This window comes from Pongo abelii, chromosome 12, assembly GCF_028885655.2.
Source record: "Pongo abelii isolate AG06213 chromosome 12, NHGRI_mPonAbe1-v2.0_pri, whole genome shotgun sequence".
Classification (NCBI taxonomy): Eukaryota; Metazoa; Chordata; class Mammalia; order Primates; family Hominidae; genus Pongo; species Pongo abelii.
In genome coordinates, this window is record NC_071997.2 from 30,811,142 (window position 1) to 30,832,101 (window position 20,960).

At 39.5% G+C, this 20,960-nt stretch overlaps 2 protein-coding genes and 1 long non-coding RNA gene across 4 annotated transcripts in view; 1 reads left to right on the forward strand and 2 right to left on the reverse strand.

Annotated features, from left to right (window-relative positions):
• LOC100445837 (ranBP2-like and GRIP domain-containing protein 3) overlaps positions 1 to 9,118 on the reverse strand; it is a 74,941-nt gene extending 65,823 nt beyond the window's left edge. Inside the window, 6 exon segments of the mRNA XM_063713388.1 lie at positions 143 to 288; positions 633 to 863; positions 4,917 to 5,069; positions 5,506 to 5,617; positions 7,205 to 7,272; positions 8,985 to 9,118. Of these exon segments, the coding sequence (XP_063569458.1) occupies positions 143 to 288; positions 633 to 863; positions 4,917 to 5,069; positions 5,506 to 5,617; positions 7,205 to 7,272; positions 8,985 to 9,056 (782 nt within the window). The 5' untranslated portion in view covers positions 9,057 to 9,118.
• Positions 9,119 to 9,197: 79 nt separating this feature from the next.
• LOC129047220 (mitogen-activated protein kinase kinase kinase kinase 4-like) overlaps positions 9,198 to 20,960 on the reverse strand; it is a 179,917-nt gene continuing 168,154 nt past the window's right edge. The window contains exons 6-7 of one of the 2 annotated variants that reach the window (XR_010136171.1): positions 15,828 to 15,982; positions 9,198 to 9,328 (exon numbers count right to left, since the gene is read on the reverse strand). Coding sequence is in view for 1 of the 2 variants with exons in the window: in XM_054547429.2 (XP_054403404.1) it covers positions 15,938 to 15,982 (45 nt within the window). In the remaining variant the exon portion in view is untranslated. Of the gene's footprint in view, positions 9,329 to 12,106; positions 15,983 to 20,960 lie in introns of those variants that run through there. The other variant, XM_054547429.2, reaches the window with a different exon arrangement.
• LOC134759638 (uncharacterized) lies at positions 9,204 to 15,399 on the forward strand. Its single transcript, XR_010136175.1, has 2 exons — positions 9,204 to 9,333; positions 15,246 to 15,399. It is a non-coding gene; the product is annotated as an uncharacterized LOC134759638 (long non-coding RNA).

The window sequence follows — 20,960 nt, forward strand, 5'->3', positions numbered from 1 at the left end:
TCCTAGTGGTTCACTGTATTAACTATAACTCCTAGGTACATTATAGAAATAATGATTCAGTAAAGAAGTTTAGAGCAATGAACTTACTGCAAAAAGAAAAACTGCAATTTATACTAAAGCATTCTCCTCAAAGTCAACGTACCTTTCCAGTAATTCTCTACTTTCCTGCACATCTCTAGTGGAAAGCGTAAGAAGCATAAGATTAGCATAGGCCAGCAGTAAGTCTGTATTGGTTGCTCGCCAGTCACTTTTATCAGACTCCAAACACTGTAAAGACTCCAGATATTCCTATTTTGTGGAATGAACAGTAAGTTACAAAACTTAATCAAATGTTAAGAAATTAACCATTTTATGCCTACAAATTCCTTTTCTCACTCCAACCACGTTTGTAAAACTATATTGATTTTTACATCAACCTTAAAATGAAAACACCAAAAATATATACAGTTATCATAGTTATCTCCCTAATCTTCCCATTATAAATTTAACTGATCCTGGTAAAAATTTCATTTTATAACTGTTCTACATAAATAAAAGAAATTTAAGTCCAGCAGGGCACTGCTGCTTTAGTACAAAAAGATGTATGCTAATTGCCTACATAGAAATGTAAAGACCCAATAGCTTTTATCTACCTTAAGGGTCTGTACAACACACGAATTCCATTCTAAACTTGAACGCAAAGCTGTGTTCCTCTCTGCCTCATGGCAGTGGGCCACAGCATCCTTCAATCTTTTATTTGAGCGATACAACTCCACTAGCCGGATATTCACATGGACGTCATCAGGTCTTACATAAAGTTCTGACTGAATCAAGTCAAAAAGTTTATTCCATCCATCTTCACCTTCACAATCTAGAAGCTGTTCCTATTTAGAGGGGAAAAAGAAAAATTATTAGAGTAACACTTGTGCAATTTTAAACAAGTCATGCTCCCAAAGAGCACCATTCCACTATGTCTAGTTTTATGATGATGCCACCAAAAACACCATCCTATATACCTTATTCGTCCCTTCTGAGAGTTGTTTACAACCCAGAAACTAAGCCTCAAGAACTGTATGTGAAGAAAAGCATCTGTGATTACTGCAGTAGCTCACACTCTCTTCAGAGACTACCACGACTATTGCCACACATCCCTGTCCAACTGAGTCACCACCAGAAGCCTAGACCTCCCCAGTCAATCCTCAGCAACAAGGTCTTTATCTTCAAACTGCTCTGTATCTCCTTAAATCTGACTCAATCCTGCATCCCCTCTCCTCCCACTGTTCTGTTACCTTCATCATCATCTCAAAGCACTGTCATCACCTCCTGACCTGAAATGAAGACAGTATCATCTCAGGATAACCCCCATTACCACGATGGCTGTTTCTCTCTGAACTTACATACAAGGAGAGGAAGTAGGGTTTGTGGCCACTCACTTCTCATTTGCGATGCTCTTCCATCAGCCTCTCAAGAAGCTAGGAGCACAGGCATGCACCACCATGCCCGGCTAATTTTTTTTTAACGTTCTGTAGAGATGGGGTCTTGCCATGTGGCCCAGGCTGACTACTCAGTTCCTTAATCACCTCATCTCCAGTGACGTTATCCTCCACTCCAACCTCAACCATCCACTTGCCACTGACACAGGTCTTCAAAATCTGTATTTTGGTCATACCACCGAAACCACCGTACCACCCTTCTTATTCGTCCACCTCACTGAGGGCCTACATACCCTTACTTTCAGAAATATACTTCTCCACCACATGACAAGTTCCCTTCAAGACAATAACATCATCAAGTTTTAAACACCTGTAAACACATATAAATACACACACTTTCTTCTGTCAGGCAAAAAATGCTATAATCCCTTATATCCATAATTACTGTTTGCTTACAGATCCCTTCAACTAATTCCCTCTTTTCCTCAGAAGAACCCTCCCAACTGGTTTCTGTGTGCTTAGATTTGGGAAATCATAACCCCAAGCTAACTGATTTCATTTTCATTATCTCAACCATCAAACTGGTGCTGCCTAAAACAAAATATCATTTTAATACTAACAGACTCACTTTCTCCACTCCCTGACACTTCACACCTCCTCCTATTTCCTCAACTTCCCCATACCTTCCTTTGACCCTCACTTTCAACCTATAACCTAGATTCATCCTTCACTGAGAAACTTGATGCTATCACACATAAATTCCATTTTACCTTACCTACTTAAACTCGTCTTTCCCCAACTCTCAAGACCAAGCCGCCCATTAGTACTCTGTATTTCATTCCCCTCTCTCCTTTATCAATTTCTCCTCTTCTGGATGAGATGGATGATACCCTGGCCTCTCCCTATTGCAAAAGCCCTAGTCTTTGACTCTATGTTAAAAATTTTTTTAAAAACCACTATGAGTGCTTTTAAAAAGTTCTATCTCATACTTGAGAGAAAAAGCCTTCTCAACAGTAATACTCTCATTCATTAAACAAACGTCAGAAACTGTTTACCTTAGCAAGCCTTAAATTTTAGGAGAAATGGAATTACTTTGCATGACAGTTATAAATCTCATGGATTTCAATTCCAAAAAAAAAAAAAATCTGATACAGGAAAGGTGTAACAGTGCCTTCAAGTTATTAAAGAAAATCTTTAAAGAATGCTTCAAAGTATCTAACTTGTTATACTGCAAGAAAAGAATCCCCTATCATTACATATGTTCTTTAACACTACCGACACCAGATTAACTGGATTGCCACGCCCAATATGGGAATTATGTTTGAGGCATAACTCCTAAGAGAGTAAAGAAATCTGCACAATTAGACCTCACGTTTTAGACTAATATTTAAAATCCAGCTGCTGATTACTGGGGAGAAAAACTTATCAGTAATTTTTATCTTTGGAAGCATTTTCAATGCTTTTTCAGCTTCAAAAATCTGTACGTGACTGTTCATAGCAGATGAACAATAGCCAAAACCTAGAAATAACCAAAATGCCCCTCAAAAGTGAATGGTTAAGGCTGGGCACAGTGGCTCACACCTGTAATCCCAGCACTTTGGGAGGCCGAAGTGGGTGGATCACCTGAGAACCCGGGAGGCAGAAGTTGCAGTGAGCCGAGATAGCACCACTGCACTCCAGCATGGGCGACAGAGCAAGACTGTGTCAAAAAAAAAAAAAATAGTGAATGGTTAAATTGTGGACCACGAAATACTACTCAGAAGTAAAGGAACCAACTATGGATATACAAAACTTATATGGATCACAAATGGTATTATGCTGACTGAACAAGCCAACCTCAAAAGGTCACATGCTTGGCCGGGCGCGGTGGCTCACGCCTGTAATCCTAGCACTTTGGGAGGCTGGGGCGGGCAGATCACATGAGGTCAGGAGTTCAAGACCAGCCAGGCCAACATGGTGAAACCCTGTTTCTACTAAAAATACAAAAATAAGTGGGACATGGTAACATGTGCCTGTAGTCCCAGCTACCCGGAAGGCTGAGGCAGGAGAATCGCTTGAACCTGGGAGGTGGAGGTGGCAGTGAGCTGAGATTGCGCCAGTGAACTCCAACCTGGGCAACAGAGCAAGACTCCGTCTCAAAAAAAATGAAAAAAGAAAAAAAAAAGTCACACATTTCATGATGACATTTACATAACATTTTGAAATCACCAAAGTATAAAGATGGAGAACAGATTAATGGTTGCCAGAGGTCAGGCATAGTGAAGAGAAGTAAGTAGCATGACTACAAAAGGGGCAGCATGAGGAAGATCTCTGTGGTAATAGAGTAGTTCTGTATCTTGACGGCAGTGGTGGTATGAATCTACACGTGATAAAATGAAAGAAAACTATACATACACATTGTACCAATGTCAAAATTCCTGATTTTCATATTGTGCTTTGGTCGGGTTAAACAGGTTGAATATCCCTTATCCAAAATGCTTGAGACCAGAAGTATTTCAGATTTTGAATTTTTTCAGACTTTGGAATATTTGCAGGATACTTAGCAGGTAGAGCACCTCAAATCTGAAAATCTGAAATCCAAAATTTTCTAATGAGCATTTCCTTTGAGCACCATGTCAGTGCTCAAAAAATTTCAGATTTTGGAGCATTTAGGATTTCGGATTTTAAATGCTCAACCTGTATAAGCATTGGGGAAAAATGAAGTAGCATACAGGATCTTTCTGTACAATCTTTGCAACTTCCTGTGCAAAAAAATCTATAATTATTTCAAAATTAAAATTTTTTACATTTCTATCAGAAACATATAATGGGGGTAGGAGGAGGCTAAAGGCAAATATACATTTATAATTTAATATTGTACATACACAATAAAGTATACATTAATATATAAAACATTACAATATACATTTTAAATGTTTGCCAAACATATTTGTGTAGATTTTCTCCAGAACAGTTACTTAGTAAACTATATTTTACTCTATAAAGAATATCAGGACCAGTCAACACACTAGCAAGAACTTTCTACCATTTTTAGTAATTACGTCTTATATACTAGAGAAACCACCTTTTATCTTTTGCTTGAAAACCTTACTATCTCAAAATACAATCCCTTCTACTTTCAGACAATAGTTATTAGAAAACTCTTCTTTAAAATATCCCTAAATTGTCATCCTGTAGGTAATTTTCACTTAAAGAAGCAAAAATTGGATACCAGACAGAACTTAATGTAAATCTTAGCTCTACTTAGTTTACAGCTACTAAACTGTAAAATCCCTAAAATATTAATTATTTCAGAAGGGTAAATGAGATGTCACTTATAAAGTATAACTTTGCCTAATAAGACAGTAGATGCTCAGAAAGGTTCTAATACACTTTTTAAAAGAAAAATTTTAAAGGAAACACAAACACCTGGGCTTAAGGTTTGCTATTGAAAAGTAATTTAAACTCCAAATATTAGAAATGGTTATGTCTTAAGTTTTCTCCCTTTATGTTTTGTTTGTTTACCTTTAGTTTATAAACTGCAGGACTTCCTGGGAAAAGTTTAGCTGCTCTTTCAACCCAGTATTTTGCTCTTCCATCAGTAACATCATTTTTACAAAGCAATTTTGCAATCTTCAACACAAGATCTTTTTGTGTTGGGTTTAATTCCACTGAACGCTAATATCAGAAAAGAAATTAAAGATTAGTAAATAAATTGTATGTATGTATGTACGAGTATATATACTTATATATAAAGGTTAAAAAATTATCACTCCAACCCTTAAAAAATTCTACTTCTAGAGAAAACATGTTACTTCAAAGGTGTTAAAATAAAAGTGTCTTGGAATTTTCTGGAAATGAATCAAATAAAAATTATATTTGTGTCATTTGAATGCAAAAAACACAAAAGAACACCATTTCTGACCGTGTTAGACTTACAATTTATAGGTGTTAAACAATTCTATAGCTGTTCCAAGCTGTGTCACGTAATTGTACTATGATACCAATGCCTGTTTTATGATATTCATAAAATATATTTGACTTACTTATATAAATTTCTCTGGGCATCATGTGTTTGGCTATGCAAAGGCTATATTTGAATCCTACAACTTACCCTGTAACATTCAACGGCTTTGTCTGTGTTTTTTTCCAATTCATAAAGAAGACCCAGAAATCTATGAGCTTTGGGATCACTCTCTTGCCCATTAATGTAAGTACATATGTATCTGTTTTTTAAAAGTAATACAAAAGTAAATTAAACTTACAACTGTACTTTTAAATGCTAACCAAAGAATACATCTTAAACCAAAGCAACCACTAAACTCGTTTATATTGTTACTCAAAACTACCACTATTTATGCAGATAACTCAAAAGTATTCATAGAAAGAAATGGGTAATACTTAAAAACACGTACATAGAGTTGACCACATACTCATTTTACCATTAAATGTCACATTTACCAAATTTTTCTCCAGTGTTATCCACACATAAATGAACATATAAATTGCTTTTTCTTCCTGATCACATTTTAATAAAGCACTAACAGTTTTGCAAATAAATTAGAAGTGATTATAGTAAACATTTTTAAAGTTGTCATAATGCAAAATACTAAACAGCAACAATTTCCCAAACAAAGGGAAATACATTTACCCTTTAAGCAAGAAAGTAATTTCTAACAGTACTATATCCAGCTAAAATCGAACAGAAGAAAAATTACTAATTACAGTACCAAATACAGGAAATTTCCATTTCTCAAATCAAGTAACAACTAAAATAAGTAAATATCCTCTAGGTTCCTTGACAGTATTACGATCAGAGAAATTAGGCCAGACCTAAACTAAGGGATTAAAGTCTCACAGTAAAAAGGTACAAGAGTTAACAGTCACAGTGCTGCTAGTTACATAATTTATGTACCACCATTTTCCTTTCTTACCAGCATTTCCATCTTCCTTTGGATGCCTTTAAAAGCCTGCCTCCCAGCTGGAAGCAGTAACACACACCTGTAGTCCCAACACTATGGGAGGCCGAGGCAGGCAGACTGCTGTGCTCAGAAGTTCAAGACTAGCCTGGGCAACATAGTGACACCTGTCTCTACCAAAAAATGCAAACCTTAGCCAGGTGTGGTGGTGCGCATCTGTATCCCCAGCTACTTAGGGCGCTGAGGTGGGAAGATCTCTTGAGCCCAGAAGGCAGAGGTTACAGTGAGCAAAGATGGAGTCAGCTGCTGCACTCCAGCCTGAGCAAGAGAGACAGATACGGCCTTTAAAAAAAAAAAAAAAAAAAAAAAAAAGCCTGCCTCCCTCTTAATTTCCTGCTTTAATCCACTCCAAGTCAGGAAATCAGAATTACCAAGCTTCTTATCCCTAGGATAGAGCCTTAGAGCATCACATATTGTGTCAATTAAAGATCTTTTATACAAGCTATTCTCCTGCCTTACACTTACAGTTTAATTTTTTATTCATTGCTATTTTTCATCTGATTAAGGTATCAGATATTTAACCAAAAACAAATTAAGATATAGGCATGGTCCTCTTTTACTCCAACAGAAGACAATTTTTAGAAAAAGTGTTTTAAGCCAAACAATTTCTTGCCCTTGGTATAAACAAGCAGCAGCAGACAGAAAACACTAATTACCGTTTCAATCTCAATGGAATCTAGGCTGGTCCTTAGCATCAGTCTGAGTGATAAATCCCTTATTCCAGAATACACTTAGGAAGAACTACTAAGAACATATTTTTACCTATTTCAAAGAAGAAAATGAGAAAAGGCATTGATTTTTAAAAAACGAATACATGTTACAGTTTGTACTTACTTTTTAGCAAGATCATATTCTTTAGCTTCATAATACAGCTTTGCAAAATAGAATCCTTTCATTGACATCTAAAAAAAAATTAAAAGTTGTTTTACTTTTCATACAGAAATATTTTCCAACATTTTCTCAAAAGCAGTAAAAACCTGTCCTAAGTTTATGTTCAAATACGCCATTTTCATTCACTTAAAAGTTTTTTTTAAAGCCTGACAAATGCATAATTCCATGTTTTATAATTTCCTATCACAAAACAAAAAATAGAGCTGGGTGCAGTGGTTCATGCCTATAATCCCAGCACTTTGGGAGGCCGAAGTGGGCGGATCACCTGAGGTCAGGAATTTGAGACCAGCCTGGCTAACATGGTGAAACCCCGTCTCCACAAAAATACAAAAATTAGCCAGGCACAATGGCGGGTGCCTGCAATCCCAGCTACAGGCTGGGGCAGGAGAACGGCGTGAACCCGGGAGGGAGAGTTTACAGTGAGCCGAGATCGCGCCACTGCACTCCAGCCTGCGGGATAAAGCGAGACTCCGTCTCAAAAAAAAAAAAAAGAAAAGAAAATGTCTAAAATGGGAGAAAGGGAATTAAAAATAACAAAAGTATATATGTGTGTTACTCAGAAGTATATAGATGTAAAGGGCAGAAAAAACAACTAACAGCTGTCAAAGGTGCCTGCCTGTAGTCCTAAGTACTCAGGAAACAGAGGTAGGAGGATCATTTATGCCCAAAAATTTGATGCCAGCCTGGGCAACACAGCAAGACCCTATTCTAAAAAAATAAAAATAAAAATAAGAGCTGTCAAGTAGCCTTTGAGAAGTAGGAAACAGCTGCAGAATAAGAAACCAACTTGACAGAACATAGAAAAACTAAACAGAAGCCATCTGGAAAAAGAAAAACTAGAGAAAGAATTATTTTTTTTTCCTTTTTTTTTTTTTTTTTTGGAGACGTAGTCTCGCTCTGTCACACAGGCTGGAGTGCAGTGGCGCAATCTCTGCTCACCACAACCTCTGCCTCCGTGGTTCAAGCAATTCTCCTGTTTCAGCCTACCGAGTAGGTGGGACTACAGGTGCCTGCCACCACGCCTGGCTCATTTTTGTATTTTTAATACAGACGGATTTTCACCATATTGGTCAGGCTGGTCTCTCGGCCTCCCAAAGTGCTCGGATTACAGACGAAGAATATTTTTAAGAAGGGCAAAAACACAGCCGCCAAAGCTCACCCCGGAGCTGCGTCAGTCCCCACTGGGTTCCTCCAGGCCAAAGAGGTACGACCTCCGTCGCAGCATATAGAGTAAATGTCCAGGACATGGGAAGAAACCCGCCGATATAGCACCCGGGTGCCCAAGCCCCCGAGAACTAGGCCGCGCCGGTACTACGCGGCGCGCCATCGGCCAGAAAGCCTGGGCCAGGGCGGGCCCACGAGCGAGCACCGTCGGGAGCGAGCACCGTCGGGAGCGAGCACCGTCGGGAGCGAGCACCGTCGGGAGCGAGCACCGTCGGGAGCGAGCACCGTCGGGAGCGAGCACCGTCGGGAGCGAGCACCGTCGGGAACAAGCCGGGAGAAAGAGAAAGCGCCGGCGCCAACGGTCTCCCGTCCACCGCGGTCCCCCAAGGCCTCTCCCTGCGCTTGCAAGCGCCACGCTGCCCACAGGACTGCGCTAGCCGGCCGGCGCCTCAACAGAGCGCGCCAGGGAGCAGCGCCCGTCGGGAGCCATGACGCCTGAGCCGCGCCAGGCCGCCGCCCGGCCAGGTCGAGGCCGTCGGTCTCTTCGAGACCCACTCACCTTTCTAGGCGACGGGGCGGAGCCCTGCACCCAGGCGATGTACCGCTCCACGTCAGCCTTGCTGCGCCTCATCGCGCCGCCAACCTGGTTGCTGAGCCGCGTGAGACCAGCGCTCAGCCCCGCAGCAGTCGCCACTTCCAAGAGGAAAGCGCCTGGAAGTCAGGGACGCAGCGAGGTAGCCCGCGGAGGGCCATTCTGACGAACTTGCCTGCTGCGTCGTCACTGTGAGTCACATTGGCGACGTCGGCGCTCGAGCTGCACTTGGCAGGGCTCTTGGCAGCGCCCTGGGCTCTGAGGTTGTCTTGGCAACCCCGGATCAGATTTCGGCCGCCAGCGTCCACAGCCTAAGGTAGATTTCCAGCAGATAACAATTTGCGTGATGGGCTCTTAAGCGTTTTGGTCACTTGTTCTAAATTATAAGTGCGCAATGCATTGGAAGAAAAAAGCACTCAGGCCAATTTGGTGAACGTCTAAATTGGAACAACGTTTCTGGAGATGACTGGTTAAATACGTTGCATCGGACATGTGTGAATACTAAAGCATACATTTTAAAATTCATATCTATTAAAAGAAATGAGGGTCGGGGGTGGTGGCTCACGCCTGTAATCCCAGCACTTTGGGAGGCTGAGGCAGGCGGATCACCTGAGGTCAGGAGTTCAAGACCAGCCTGACCAACATGGTGAAACCTTGTCTCTACTGAAAATACAAAAATTAGTCAGGCATGGTGGCGTTCACCTGTAATCTCAGCTACTCAGGAGGGTGAGGCAGGAAAATCGCGTGAACCCGGGAGGCAGAGGTTGCAGTGAGCTTAGATCACGCCACTGCACTGCAGCTTGGGTGACAGCAGGCACGCACCACCATGCCCAGCTAATTTTTGTATTTTTAGTACAGACGGAGTTTCACCATGGTGGCCAGGCTGGTCTCAAACTCCTGACCTCAGGTGATCCACCCACCTCAGCCTCCCAAAGTGCTGGGATTACAGGCATGAGCTATTTCGCCTGCCCTATGTTTTGCTTATTAATCCCTTGTCAGATAGATAGTTTGCAGATAATTTCTCCCCTTCTGTGGGCTGTCCTTTCACTTTGTTGATTTTTTTCCTTTGGGGTGCAGGAGCTTTTTAATTTAATGTGATCCCATTTGTCCATTTTTGCTTTGCTTGCCTGTGCTTTTGAGGTATTACTCAGGAAATCTTTGCCCAGACCAATGTCCTGAAGAGTTCTCCCAATATTTTCTTGTAGTAATTTCATAGTTTGAGGTCTTAATTTTAAGTGTTTAATCCATTTTGATTTGATTTTTGTATATGGTTAGAGAGAAGTCTAGTTTCATTCTTTTGCATATGGATAGCCAGTTTTCCTAGCACCATTTATTGAAGAGACCATCCTTTCCCCAATGTATGTTCTTGACACCATTGTTGTAACGAGTCCACTGTACTGTGTGGATTTGTTTCTGGGTTCTCTATTCTGTTCTAGTGGTCTATGCATCTGTTTTTATGCCAGTACCATGCTGTTTGATTGCTATAGCTCTGTAGTATAATTTGAAGTCAGGTAATGTGATTCCTCCAGTTTTGTTCTTTTTGCTCATGATAGCTTTGGCTATTCTGGGTCTTTTGTGGCTTCATATAAATTTTAGGATTATTTTTTCTATTTCTGTGAAGAATGTCATTGGTATTTAATAGGGATTGCGTTGAATCTGTAGATTGCTTTGGGTAGTATGGACATTTAAAAAATATTGATTTTTCCAATCCATAAACATGGAATATTCTTCTATTTATTGGTGTCCTCTTCAATTTCTTTCATCAGTATTTTATTGTTTTCATTATAGAGGTCTTTCACCTTTTTGGTTAAGTTCATTCCTAGGTATTTTATTTTATTTGCAGCTACTGTAAATAGGATTACTTTCTTGATTTTTCAGATTTTTTGCTGTTGGCATATAGAAATGCTACTGATTTTTATATGTTTATTTTGTATCCTCCAATTTTATTGAATTTGTTTTTCAGTTCTAATAGTTTTTTTTGGGGAGCAGGTCATTAGATTTTTGAAATATAAGATCATATCATCTGCAGACAAGAATAATTTGACTTCTTTCTTTCCAATTTGAATGCCCTTTGTTTCTTTCTCTTCTCTGATTTCTTTCTCTTCTCTAATTTCTCTAGCTAGGACTTCCCCAGTACTTGTTGAATAACAGCGGTGAAAGTGGGTATCCTCTTGTTCCAGGTCTTAGAGGAAAGGCTTTCAGTTTTTCTCTATTGAGTATGATATTAGCTGTGGGTCTGTTATATATGGTTTTTATTATGTTGAAGTATGTTCTGTCTATATGCAGTTTTTTGAGAGTTTCTTTTCATCACAAAATACATTGATTTTCCCATCTCAGCCTCCTGAGTAGCTGGGACTACAGGGGCATGCCACCACACTTGATTAATTTTTTATTTTTAGTGGAGGTGGAGTCTTGCTATATTGACCAGACTGGTTTCAAACTGTTGGCCTCAACTGATTCTCTCACCTTGGCCCCCCAACGTGCTGGGATTACAGGCATAAGACACTCACTGTGCCTGGCCAAGATGTTGAATATTATCAAATGTTTTTCCAGCATCTAGTGAAGTAGTCATATCATTTCTGTCCTTTATTTTGTTGATATGATGTATTACATTGATTGCTTTGCATACACTGAGCCATCCTTGTATCCCTGGGATAAATCCCACTTGGTCATGATAAATGATCTTTTTTAATGTATTGGTGAATTTGCTTGCTAGTATGTTGAGGATTTTTGCATCAACGTTTATCAAGAATATTGACCTGTAGCTTCCCTTCCCTTCCCTCCCCTCCCCTCCCCTCCTCTCTCCTCTCCTCCCCTCCCTCCTTGCTTTATATATCTGGGTGCTCTAGTATTGAATGCATATATATTTGTAATTGTTATAGTCTCCTGATGAATGGACCCTTTTTCATTATATAATGGTCTTCTTTGTATTTTTTATAGTTCTTGTCTTGAAATCTATTTGGTATGATGTAGTATAGTTACTTTGGCTCTTTTTTGCCTTCCATTTGCATAAAATATCCTTTCCCAATCCCTTTATTTTCAGTCTATGTGTGTCTTTATAGGTGAAGTCTGTTTCTTGTAGGCAACAGGTTGTTGGGTCTTTTTTTTTTTTTTTTTTTAATCTATTCTGCCACTGTGTCTTTTGATTGGAGAGTTTAGTCCATTTATATTCAATATCATTACTGAAAAGTAAGCACTTAACTACTTCAATTTTGATACTTGTTTCCTGGTGGTTTTGTAGTCGTTCCTACCTACCTACCTTCCTTCCTTCCTCCCTTCCCCTCCCCTCCCTCCCTCCCTCCTTCCCTCCTTCCTTCCTTCCTTCTTGTGAAGGTGATTTTCTCTGGTGGTATGTTTTAATTTCTTGCTTTTTATTTTTTCTGTATCTGTTTTAGGTTTTTTTATTTGAAGTTACCACAAGGCTTGCAAATATCATCTTATAATTTACTATTTTAAACTGATGAAAACATAACACTGCAAAAACAAATAAGCAAAGAGAAAACTAATAAAAAGTCTACAGTTTAGCTTCATCTCCCCACTTTTTAACATTTTGTTTTTTCTGTTTATATCTTATTATATTGTCTATGTCTTGAAAAACTGTTGTTACTTTTTGATAGGTTCATCTTTTAGTCTTTTTTTTTTTTGAGATGGAGTCTTGCCCTGTCGCCCAGGCTGGAGTGCAATGGCGTGATCTTGGCTCACTGCAACCTCCGCCTCCTGGGTTCAAGCGATTCTCCTACCTCAGCCTCCTGAGTAACTGGGATTACAGGCGTGTGCCTCCATGCCCAGCTAATTTTTGTATTTTTAGTAGAGACAGGGTTTCACCATGTTGGCCAGGCTGGTCTCGAACTCCTGACCTCGTGATCCACCTGCCTTGGCCTCCCAAAGTGCTGGGATTACAGGCGTGAGCCACTGTGCCCTGCCCTCATCTTTTAGTCTTTCTACTCAAGGTATGAGTAGTTTACACACAACAATTACAGTGTTACCATATTCTATGTTTATGTGTGCACTTACTATTACCAATGAGGTGTTTTTTTTAACCTTCAGATGATTTCTTATTGCTCATTAATGTCCTTTTCTTTCAGATTGAAGAACTCCCTTTAGCATTTCTTGTAGGACAGGTCTATTGTTGATGAAGTTCCTCAGCTTTTGTTTGTTTGAGAAAGTCTTTCTCCTTCATGTTTGAAGGATTTTTTCACTGGATATACTATTCTAGGATAAAAGCGGGTTTGTTGTGGTAGTTGTTGCTTTTCAGCTCTTTAAATATGTCATGTCACTCTCTCCTGGCCTGCAAGGTTTCCACTGAGAAGTCTGCTGCCAGATATATTGGAGCTCCTTTGTATGTTATTTGTTTCTTTTTTCTTGCCACTTTTAGTATTTCTTCTTTATCCTTGACCTTTAGGAGTTTAATTATGAAATGTCTTGAGGCAGTCTTATTTGGGTTAAATCTACTTGGTGTTCTATAACCTTCTTGTACTTGAATATTGATATATTTCTCTAGGTTAAGAAAGTTCTCTGTTATTGGCTGGGTGTGGTGGCTCACACCTGTAATCCCAGCACTTTAGGAGGCTGAGGCAGGTGGATCACCTGAGGTCGAGAGTTTGAGACCAGCCTGACCAACATGGAGAAACCCCATCTCTACTAAAAATACAAAATTAGCCCGGCATGGTGGTGCATGCCTGTAATCCCAGCTACTTGGGAGGCTGAGGCAGGAGAATCGCTTGAACCCAGGGGGCAGAGGTTGCGGTGAGCAGAGGTTGTGCTATTGCACTCCAGCCTAGGCAACAAGAGTGAAACTCCATCTCAAAAAAAAAAAAAAAGAAAAAGAAAAAGAAAATTCTCTGTTATTACCCCTTCGAGTACACTTTCTACTGTGATCTCTCTTTTTAGCTCCTCTTTAAGGCCTGTAACTTCTAGGTTTGCCCTTTTGAGACTATTTTCTACATCTTGTAGGCATGCTTCACCCTTTTTTTTCTTTTCTCTCTTCTGATTGTATATTTTCAAATAGCTTGTCTTCAAACTCACTAATTCTTTCTTCTACTTGATCAGTTCTGCTGTTGAGAAACTCTGATGCATTCTTCAGGATGTCAATTAAATTTTTCAGCTCCAGAATTTCTGTTCGATTCTCTTTAATTATTTCAGTCTCTTTGTTAAATTCATCTGATAGGACTCTGAATTCCTTCTCTGTGTTATCTAGAATTTCACTGAGCTTCCTCAAAACAGCTATTTTGAATTCTGTGTCTGAAAGATCACATATCTCTGTCAGTCTGGGATTGGCCACTGGTGCCTTATTTAGTTAGTTTGGTAAGGTCACATTTTCCCGGATGGTCAATGTTTGTGGATGATCATCAGTGTTTGAGCATTCCTACCTAATCATGGAAATAAAGCTTTATGGAATTGTGCAACTAGATTTCCATACAACATTTTCTACCACAAGCTTCCTCCTCCAGCACATTTCATTAAAACTCTGGAATAAAAAATTTCATGTGAAAATTCCATGTTTAACTCCAATGGATAATACATAGAAATTATAGAAAAACTGACATTTCCTTCTTCCTCCTTTTGGGAAGTCCTAGGTTTGAAATGCTCTTGATTTGAGCCACATTACACTTTGGGGACTAGCCCTGAAAGAGACCACACTGTAGACAGCTGCAGCAATGCGCAGTCACTACTCACACCTTTCTCTGTCACTCAAATTTAGGGTCCTGAATTTATCAGAAATTCATACTGTCAATAGGTCTTACTGGTATAATTGTTAGAGATGACAATACATTTTAAAAGAGTTGCAGTGATACTATGTGGTAATTCTAAAGTTTTCAAAACCTGAAGACCAGATAGGCAGAATAACAACTTTTTTTGTGTGTTTATTTTGAGACAGAGTCTTCTTCTGTCACCCAGACTGAAGTCCAGTAGCCCAATCTCAGCTCACTGCAACTTCTGCCTCTTTGGTTCAAGCAATTCTCCTGCCTCAGCCTCCCTAGTAGCTGGGACTAAAGGCATGCACCACCACACCCCACTATTGTTGGGTTTTTTTTTTTTTTTTTTTGGATTTTTAGTAGAGACGGGGATTTGCCATGTTGTCCAGGCTAGTCTGGAAGTCCTGACCTCAGGTGATCCACCCACCTTGGCCTCCCAAAGTGCTGGGATTACAGGTGTGAACCACCTCACCCAACAATAACAACAACTTTCTAAATAAGTCATTTTTTTTCTCTCTCTCTCTCTCTACAGGATTTGGGAGACATCGTGGCAAGGTATGTTTTTGGCCATCAGTGCAAACTGGAGCGCAAGGCATGCTATGAAAAACATCAGGCTGTTTCCAACAAAGTGAAAACATAATTTACTAACACCATAATGTGTCAGTGTGATTGTGTGTGTATGTGTGTGTAGTCACGTGTTTGTGTGGTATGATGAATGTTACCTATGCCTTTTATCAGACATTAATCTTTTCTTACTTTCCCAAGTGACTCGGGGGTTATGTTTTGAAGAGTGCAATGCAGAGATTGCTAGAATACAGTTGCCTCTTTTTATGATGCAGAATCATAATTAGAGATCAACTATTTGGTGGCAGATAGGGAGAGAGGCATTTATCTTTCAGTGGCAGTAGGTTAGAAATGGAGTGAATAGTTAGAAAGATTCCCTAAGAGCCACAAACCCATCCTAGCGTTGTGGAGGTACATTACAGTATCAGAAGTGGGTTTGAATGAAGCATTTTCTGTTGGAATCTGTTTCTTAAACACAGACATCAGAAACTTAACCAACTCAACCTACTTCCTTGCAGGAGTGAGTCTGTGCTGCTGCACATGCCCCAACCTGTGAATCCAGAGCTCACTGCAGGGCCCATCACTGGACTGGTGTACAGGCTCAACCGCTTCCGAGGTGAGTGTCGCCCTCTTGGTGGGATCAACGTGCAATGCCTTCAATTATGGTTTTCTATGGGCAGCTTTCCCAGTGTAATGATCTTTCATCTAGAAGAAGAGAATAGTCTGTGAATAGGTATTTATATTTATAGTTTCACTGTCATCAAACAGACAAAACTAAATAAAAGCTGGTGAAATGTAATAGGAATCAGCCATATAACAAATTTCTTAGAAAAATAAAACATGCAGAAGGGCTCTTTAGGACTTTAGGAACCATTCTCTGATACAATTTCATGTATACAATTATGACATGAAGCATACAGAACTGAATTCAGGACATTTCAATTTCAAATTCAGTGCAGTTAATGACTGATTTGAGTGACAGTTTTTTTTTAATACATTTCAGGTGAAGTTTCATAGCATTTATAATTTTAATCATGTTTTTAATCAACTAAAGCACACATGAGTAACTTATATAACAATGCAAAAACTGAGAATCTGTGAACAATAGGAACATGATTTGGTGGTTGATGAGGTCTTAGATAGAACTCCAGGATAGATCATGACAAATCCAGCAGAATAAAAGAAGTCTGTGCCTGAATCTGGCATGAAAGTCAGATAATTCTTGCAAGGAATCTTCACTTTTCAGAAGGCAGATTCAGATTTTCTCTTTAAGTATGAATTTGCTAGCTTAAGTCGCAGATCATAATGTTTCTGGAAAGTGATAACTTTTTTATTTGGGACTAAGAATGTCTGCCCACCTCATCTCCTGTCCAAAGCCTCCTGCTCTGCCCTGACAGAGAAGAGACAATGAAGGTTAATTTTATTGCTATGGACTTGGCTACAGCGCAAGAGCTTCCAGTTTTCAGTTGTTATGAAAGGTCGCTAACGAGACATAGACATGACCTTCCTCCCCTTTATACTTTTTGAGTTTATAGAAATTGTGATCATCATAGTTTAGCCGTTTATTTGTGCAGATCACCTAACACCCTTTGATTCCAACATTTTTCCAGACAGAATTTTCTTTCTAATCTTGACCTGTGTTTTCTAGTGAGAATCTCTTTCTTATCTGAACATAAGGATTTATAAACTGCTTTTCACTGGAACATTCTCTTTTTTCTACAGTGGAAATTTCCTTCCATTATGAAGTAAGCAATCACAACATCAGGCTCTTTGAAGATGTGAGAAGTTGGATGCTTAGACGTGGATCTTTGAATTCTGACAGATCTGACTATTTTGCTGCATGGGGATCCAGGGTCTTCTCCTTTGGGAAACACTACTGGGAGCTGGATGTGGACAACTCTTGGGACTGGGCTCTGGGAGTCTGTAAGGATGCCTGGATAAGGAAGAATAGCACAATGGTTAAATCTGAGGACATATTTCTTCTTTTGTGTGTGAAGGTGAATAATCATTTCAGTCTCTTGACCACCTCCCCAGTGTTTCCTCACTATATAGAGAAACCTCAGGGCCGGGTTGGTGTGTTTCTTGATTTTGAAAGTGGAAGTGTGAGTTTTTTGAATGTCACCAAGAGTTCCCTCATATGGAGTTACCCGGTTGGCTCCTTAAAGTTTCCTGTCAGGCCTTTCTTTTACACTGGCCACAGATGATCAGGATTAGGAAAACTTACTGTTTGGGAACTCCATATACAAGGGAGCCCTTCACTGTTGATATAAAGAAATCATACTGTTCAGGCTTTTTTCTACTTCAGTGTCACTTCATTTTATTGCTATTAAATATAAAATTTGTAAAAGGCAAGACTTTTATACATTTTCTTACAATTAAAATAATCTCTTATGGCCCATTACCTAAAATACGTATTGTGATTTTCAAGGGTTTGTGAATTTATTGGATGGAATTCTGGAAATATGTGGGTGTGTGATTCCAACTTAATGATCTCATTCAGGAACAAATTTTGCACATCGTGGACAGACAGTGTTTTGTACAATGAACTTGTAAGTGTGAGAGTTCCCTCCTATTAATACAGTAAATTCTACACCTCATCACTTTGGGGGGCAAAATTTATTTTACACAGAAGTTTTCACTGAATCTTTGGGCTAGAACAGGAATTTAACAGTCATGCATCCTATGGCAACAAAATACATTCTGAGAAATGCATTATTAGGCACTTTTATCATTGTGTGAACATCAGAACACACTACAAAAACCTAGATAGTATATCGATCTACAGACATAGGCTAATGGTACAGCCTATTGCTTTTCTGAGAATTTGCCAGCAATGTCTGAGCAAGAACCAAAAGAGTTGAACCCACATTGAATTCTGTAGCTGTTTGATAAAGCAAACAGCGTCACCCACGGAATAATAGACAGATGTGCAGACTGTCTGCTTTAAAATGTGTTTGTATTTCCAAGTCACACAGACTGTGAATTCTCACTGATAACCTAGAGACCAGACATAACCATCACCTCATGTTACATTGGAAACATATTAGTATCAGGTAAAAATAAATAAATAAATAAAAAATAAACAAATTAAATTAAACCAAAACCAAAAACAAAACAAACAAAACCCAGTTCTGATGAAAACCCAGTTTATAGTGAGTCCATTGAGTCTGTCTACCCACCAAATGGTCATTTTCATGATCACTGATTAAATAATGGAAACATTCTACTTCCAGTCCAGCAGATGATCCTGGCTGATGTCTGAGGTTCCTTGCTTGGGGCTATTACCTAGAATATATTCAAACGGCCTCTCCAGGTAGCCGCTTGGGCTTGCTCACAGCATGGTAGATAATTTTCCACACTGAAGATTCCCATAGAGTCAGCAGAATTGTATACTACCATTATTCTACAGAGTAAAACATCAGCTGTAGTCACAACCCTACACAAAGTAAAGGGACTAGAACACACACACAGCAGTAGCAGTCTTGAAGTTACATCATAGAAAAACAATGTGGGATGGAATATATAATTTAGCACTCTTTTAGAGAGAGTGGGGGAGGAATATAACTTACTACACCTACTCTTCCTAAGAAGTGGACATTGAGGATCTATATCCAGAGACTGGGGGTCCTGTAAAACATGAGATCCAACGAGCCCCTTATAGAAACATCATTCAAGTTCCAGATTCCTGTAAAAGGGCAATTGATAATTGGCCAGGTAAATATTTTTTGGAAATTTTCTTCAAGATTTGGTATCAACTGGACAATCATTAAGAGCACAACACAGCAAAATCACTGACGAAAATGCACACGACACTGGAGTAGAGGGGGGGAAGGGGTGGTCCATCTCCTTCAAGATGACCAGGGACAGACACAGTAATTCTAGGTCAGTGAGATAAAAAAGGTCAGGGCATCCTTGTCAGGAACCGCCTTCTGATATCTATATGCGGCTGCAAACTATTCATGTAGGCCTTCTGAATGCCTTGTACTTCCCAAGATTTCTTGATGTTAAGAGCCACTGACTGGGCTTCATAGTACATAGAATACCTTCAGCATAGATGGTGACAAAGTCTTTCCCTCAAAAGCCAGAAGTTCAGAAACCTGTAACCGAGTCATCCACGGGACCTTACCAGTAAGTGTGGGCTGAAGAGAGAGACACTGGCTTTAACCTCAGATAAAAGGTATTCCATTCTCACTGCCTTGTAGCCTCTCATACTCAGAAAGGAAGGTGAGGCTAGGTCCTGACTATTCATTCTTCCAGACTGTGAAAGTTTTTGATGCTGACTCAGAGAAATGTCCTCTGCTTACTAAAATCTAACGTCTATTAACATTCTGCTGCAAAAGAGATAGGCCTTGTCTTGTCACAGCCCTCTCAACCTGTGCCCGTATGTTCCACTCCTCTGGCCCTTACTGAACCATGATGACTGCCAGAATCACTCTGAAATTCTTCTGCCCCTGTCAGTCTTCCGGCCCAGTTCTCAGAACACAGGTCCCTGTCTATCCGCTTTCCAATGATCTGTCCATGCCCTTCAAATTCGCAACATAAGAAAAGTTGATCATGAAAATATCCCAGAATGGGAAATACGGGTTCCCTGTTTTGTCTGAGACCAGCAATGCAGATGCAGGATTCTAGGGGAGGAGGAGAAAGCAAAAGTTGATGCCCTTGAAACTGCTCAGTCACATCCTTGTGACATCTAAAAGGGTAAAAGGTATTCAGGGTTAAATAATTGGAACAGAAAGAGGACAGTCAAGTTCAGGCATATACGGAGAAAGAGAGCTTCTATCAGAGCCTGACACCAAGTAAAACTCTTTCTTTAATGGAATGCACCCATAAATGTGTCAGAAAAATAACCCTTGGTGAGGAAAAGCAAAGTTGTAGAGAACAAGGGATAAAGAAGACAACAAGCAACATTTCCTGCCTATTTCAAAATAATTCTTGAGTGCTTACATTTCCTGGAATTGCCATGAGGCTACTGTGTATTATCACCCACTGTGAAAAGGTCAGCTGAGAGTAATATGGTATCATGGTTAAGAGCAATGTCTTGAAGCTAAATTGCCTGGGTTTGATTCCCCAACTCACTGCTCATAAGCCTCATTCCCAGAACAAAGTGCCTTTCTCAAAGCCTTGTGCGTGGATGTGGGGTGTATGGGTGTGTTAGGCATATTTTTATATAATATAGTATTTGTATATTCACAGTAATTGTGTGTGTGTGTATTTGTGTGTGTGTGTATATATATATAAATATATATATGTGCTGGGATTATAGGTGTCAGCCAATGCGTCTGGCTTACTCTCACTTTTAATTATTGTCTTAGAAGCATGCATGATTCAATTTGTTTTTCAATTCACGAATATATCTAATGGTTAGAGATTTATTTTTTAACTTAACTGTCATGTTTTGCTGATAATGCAATTATGATATCTTTATTTCTATTCAACCCTCACATTATTTACTTCTTTTTCTTGTCTAGTTGCATTGAAAAGGACATCGAGCAAGGTGTTGAACACAAGTGATGATAACAGGGCTTATATCTCATTCCCATTCCTAAGTAGAAGCTTTCAAATTCTCTGTTAAGTATGGTACTGGCTCTAAGTTATTACGTTCTTATTAGAGAAAGTTCATGGCTATTTAAGTTTTTTTAATAGTGCTTTCAAAATCGTACATGACCATTTTATTGTATCAAAT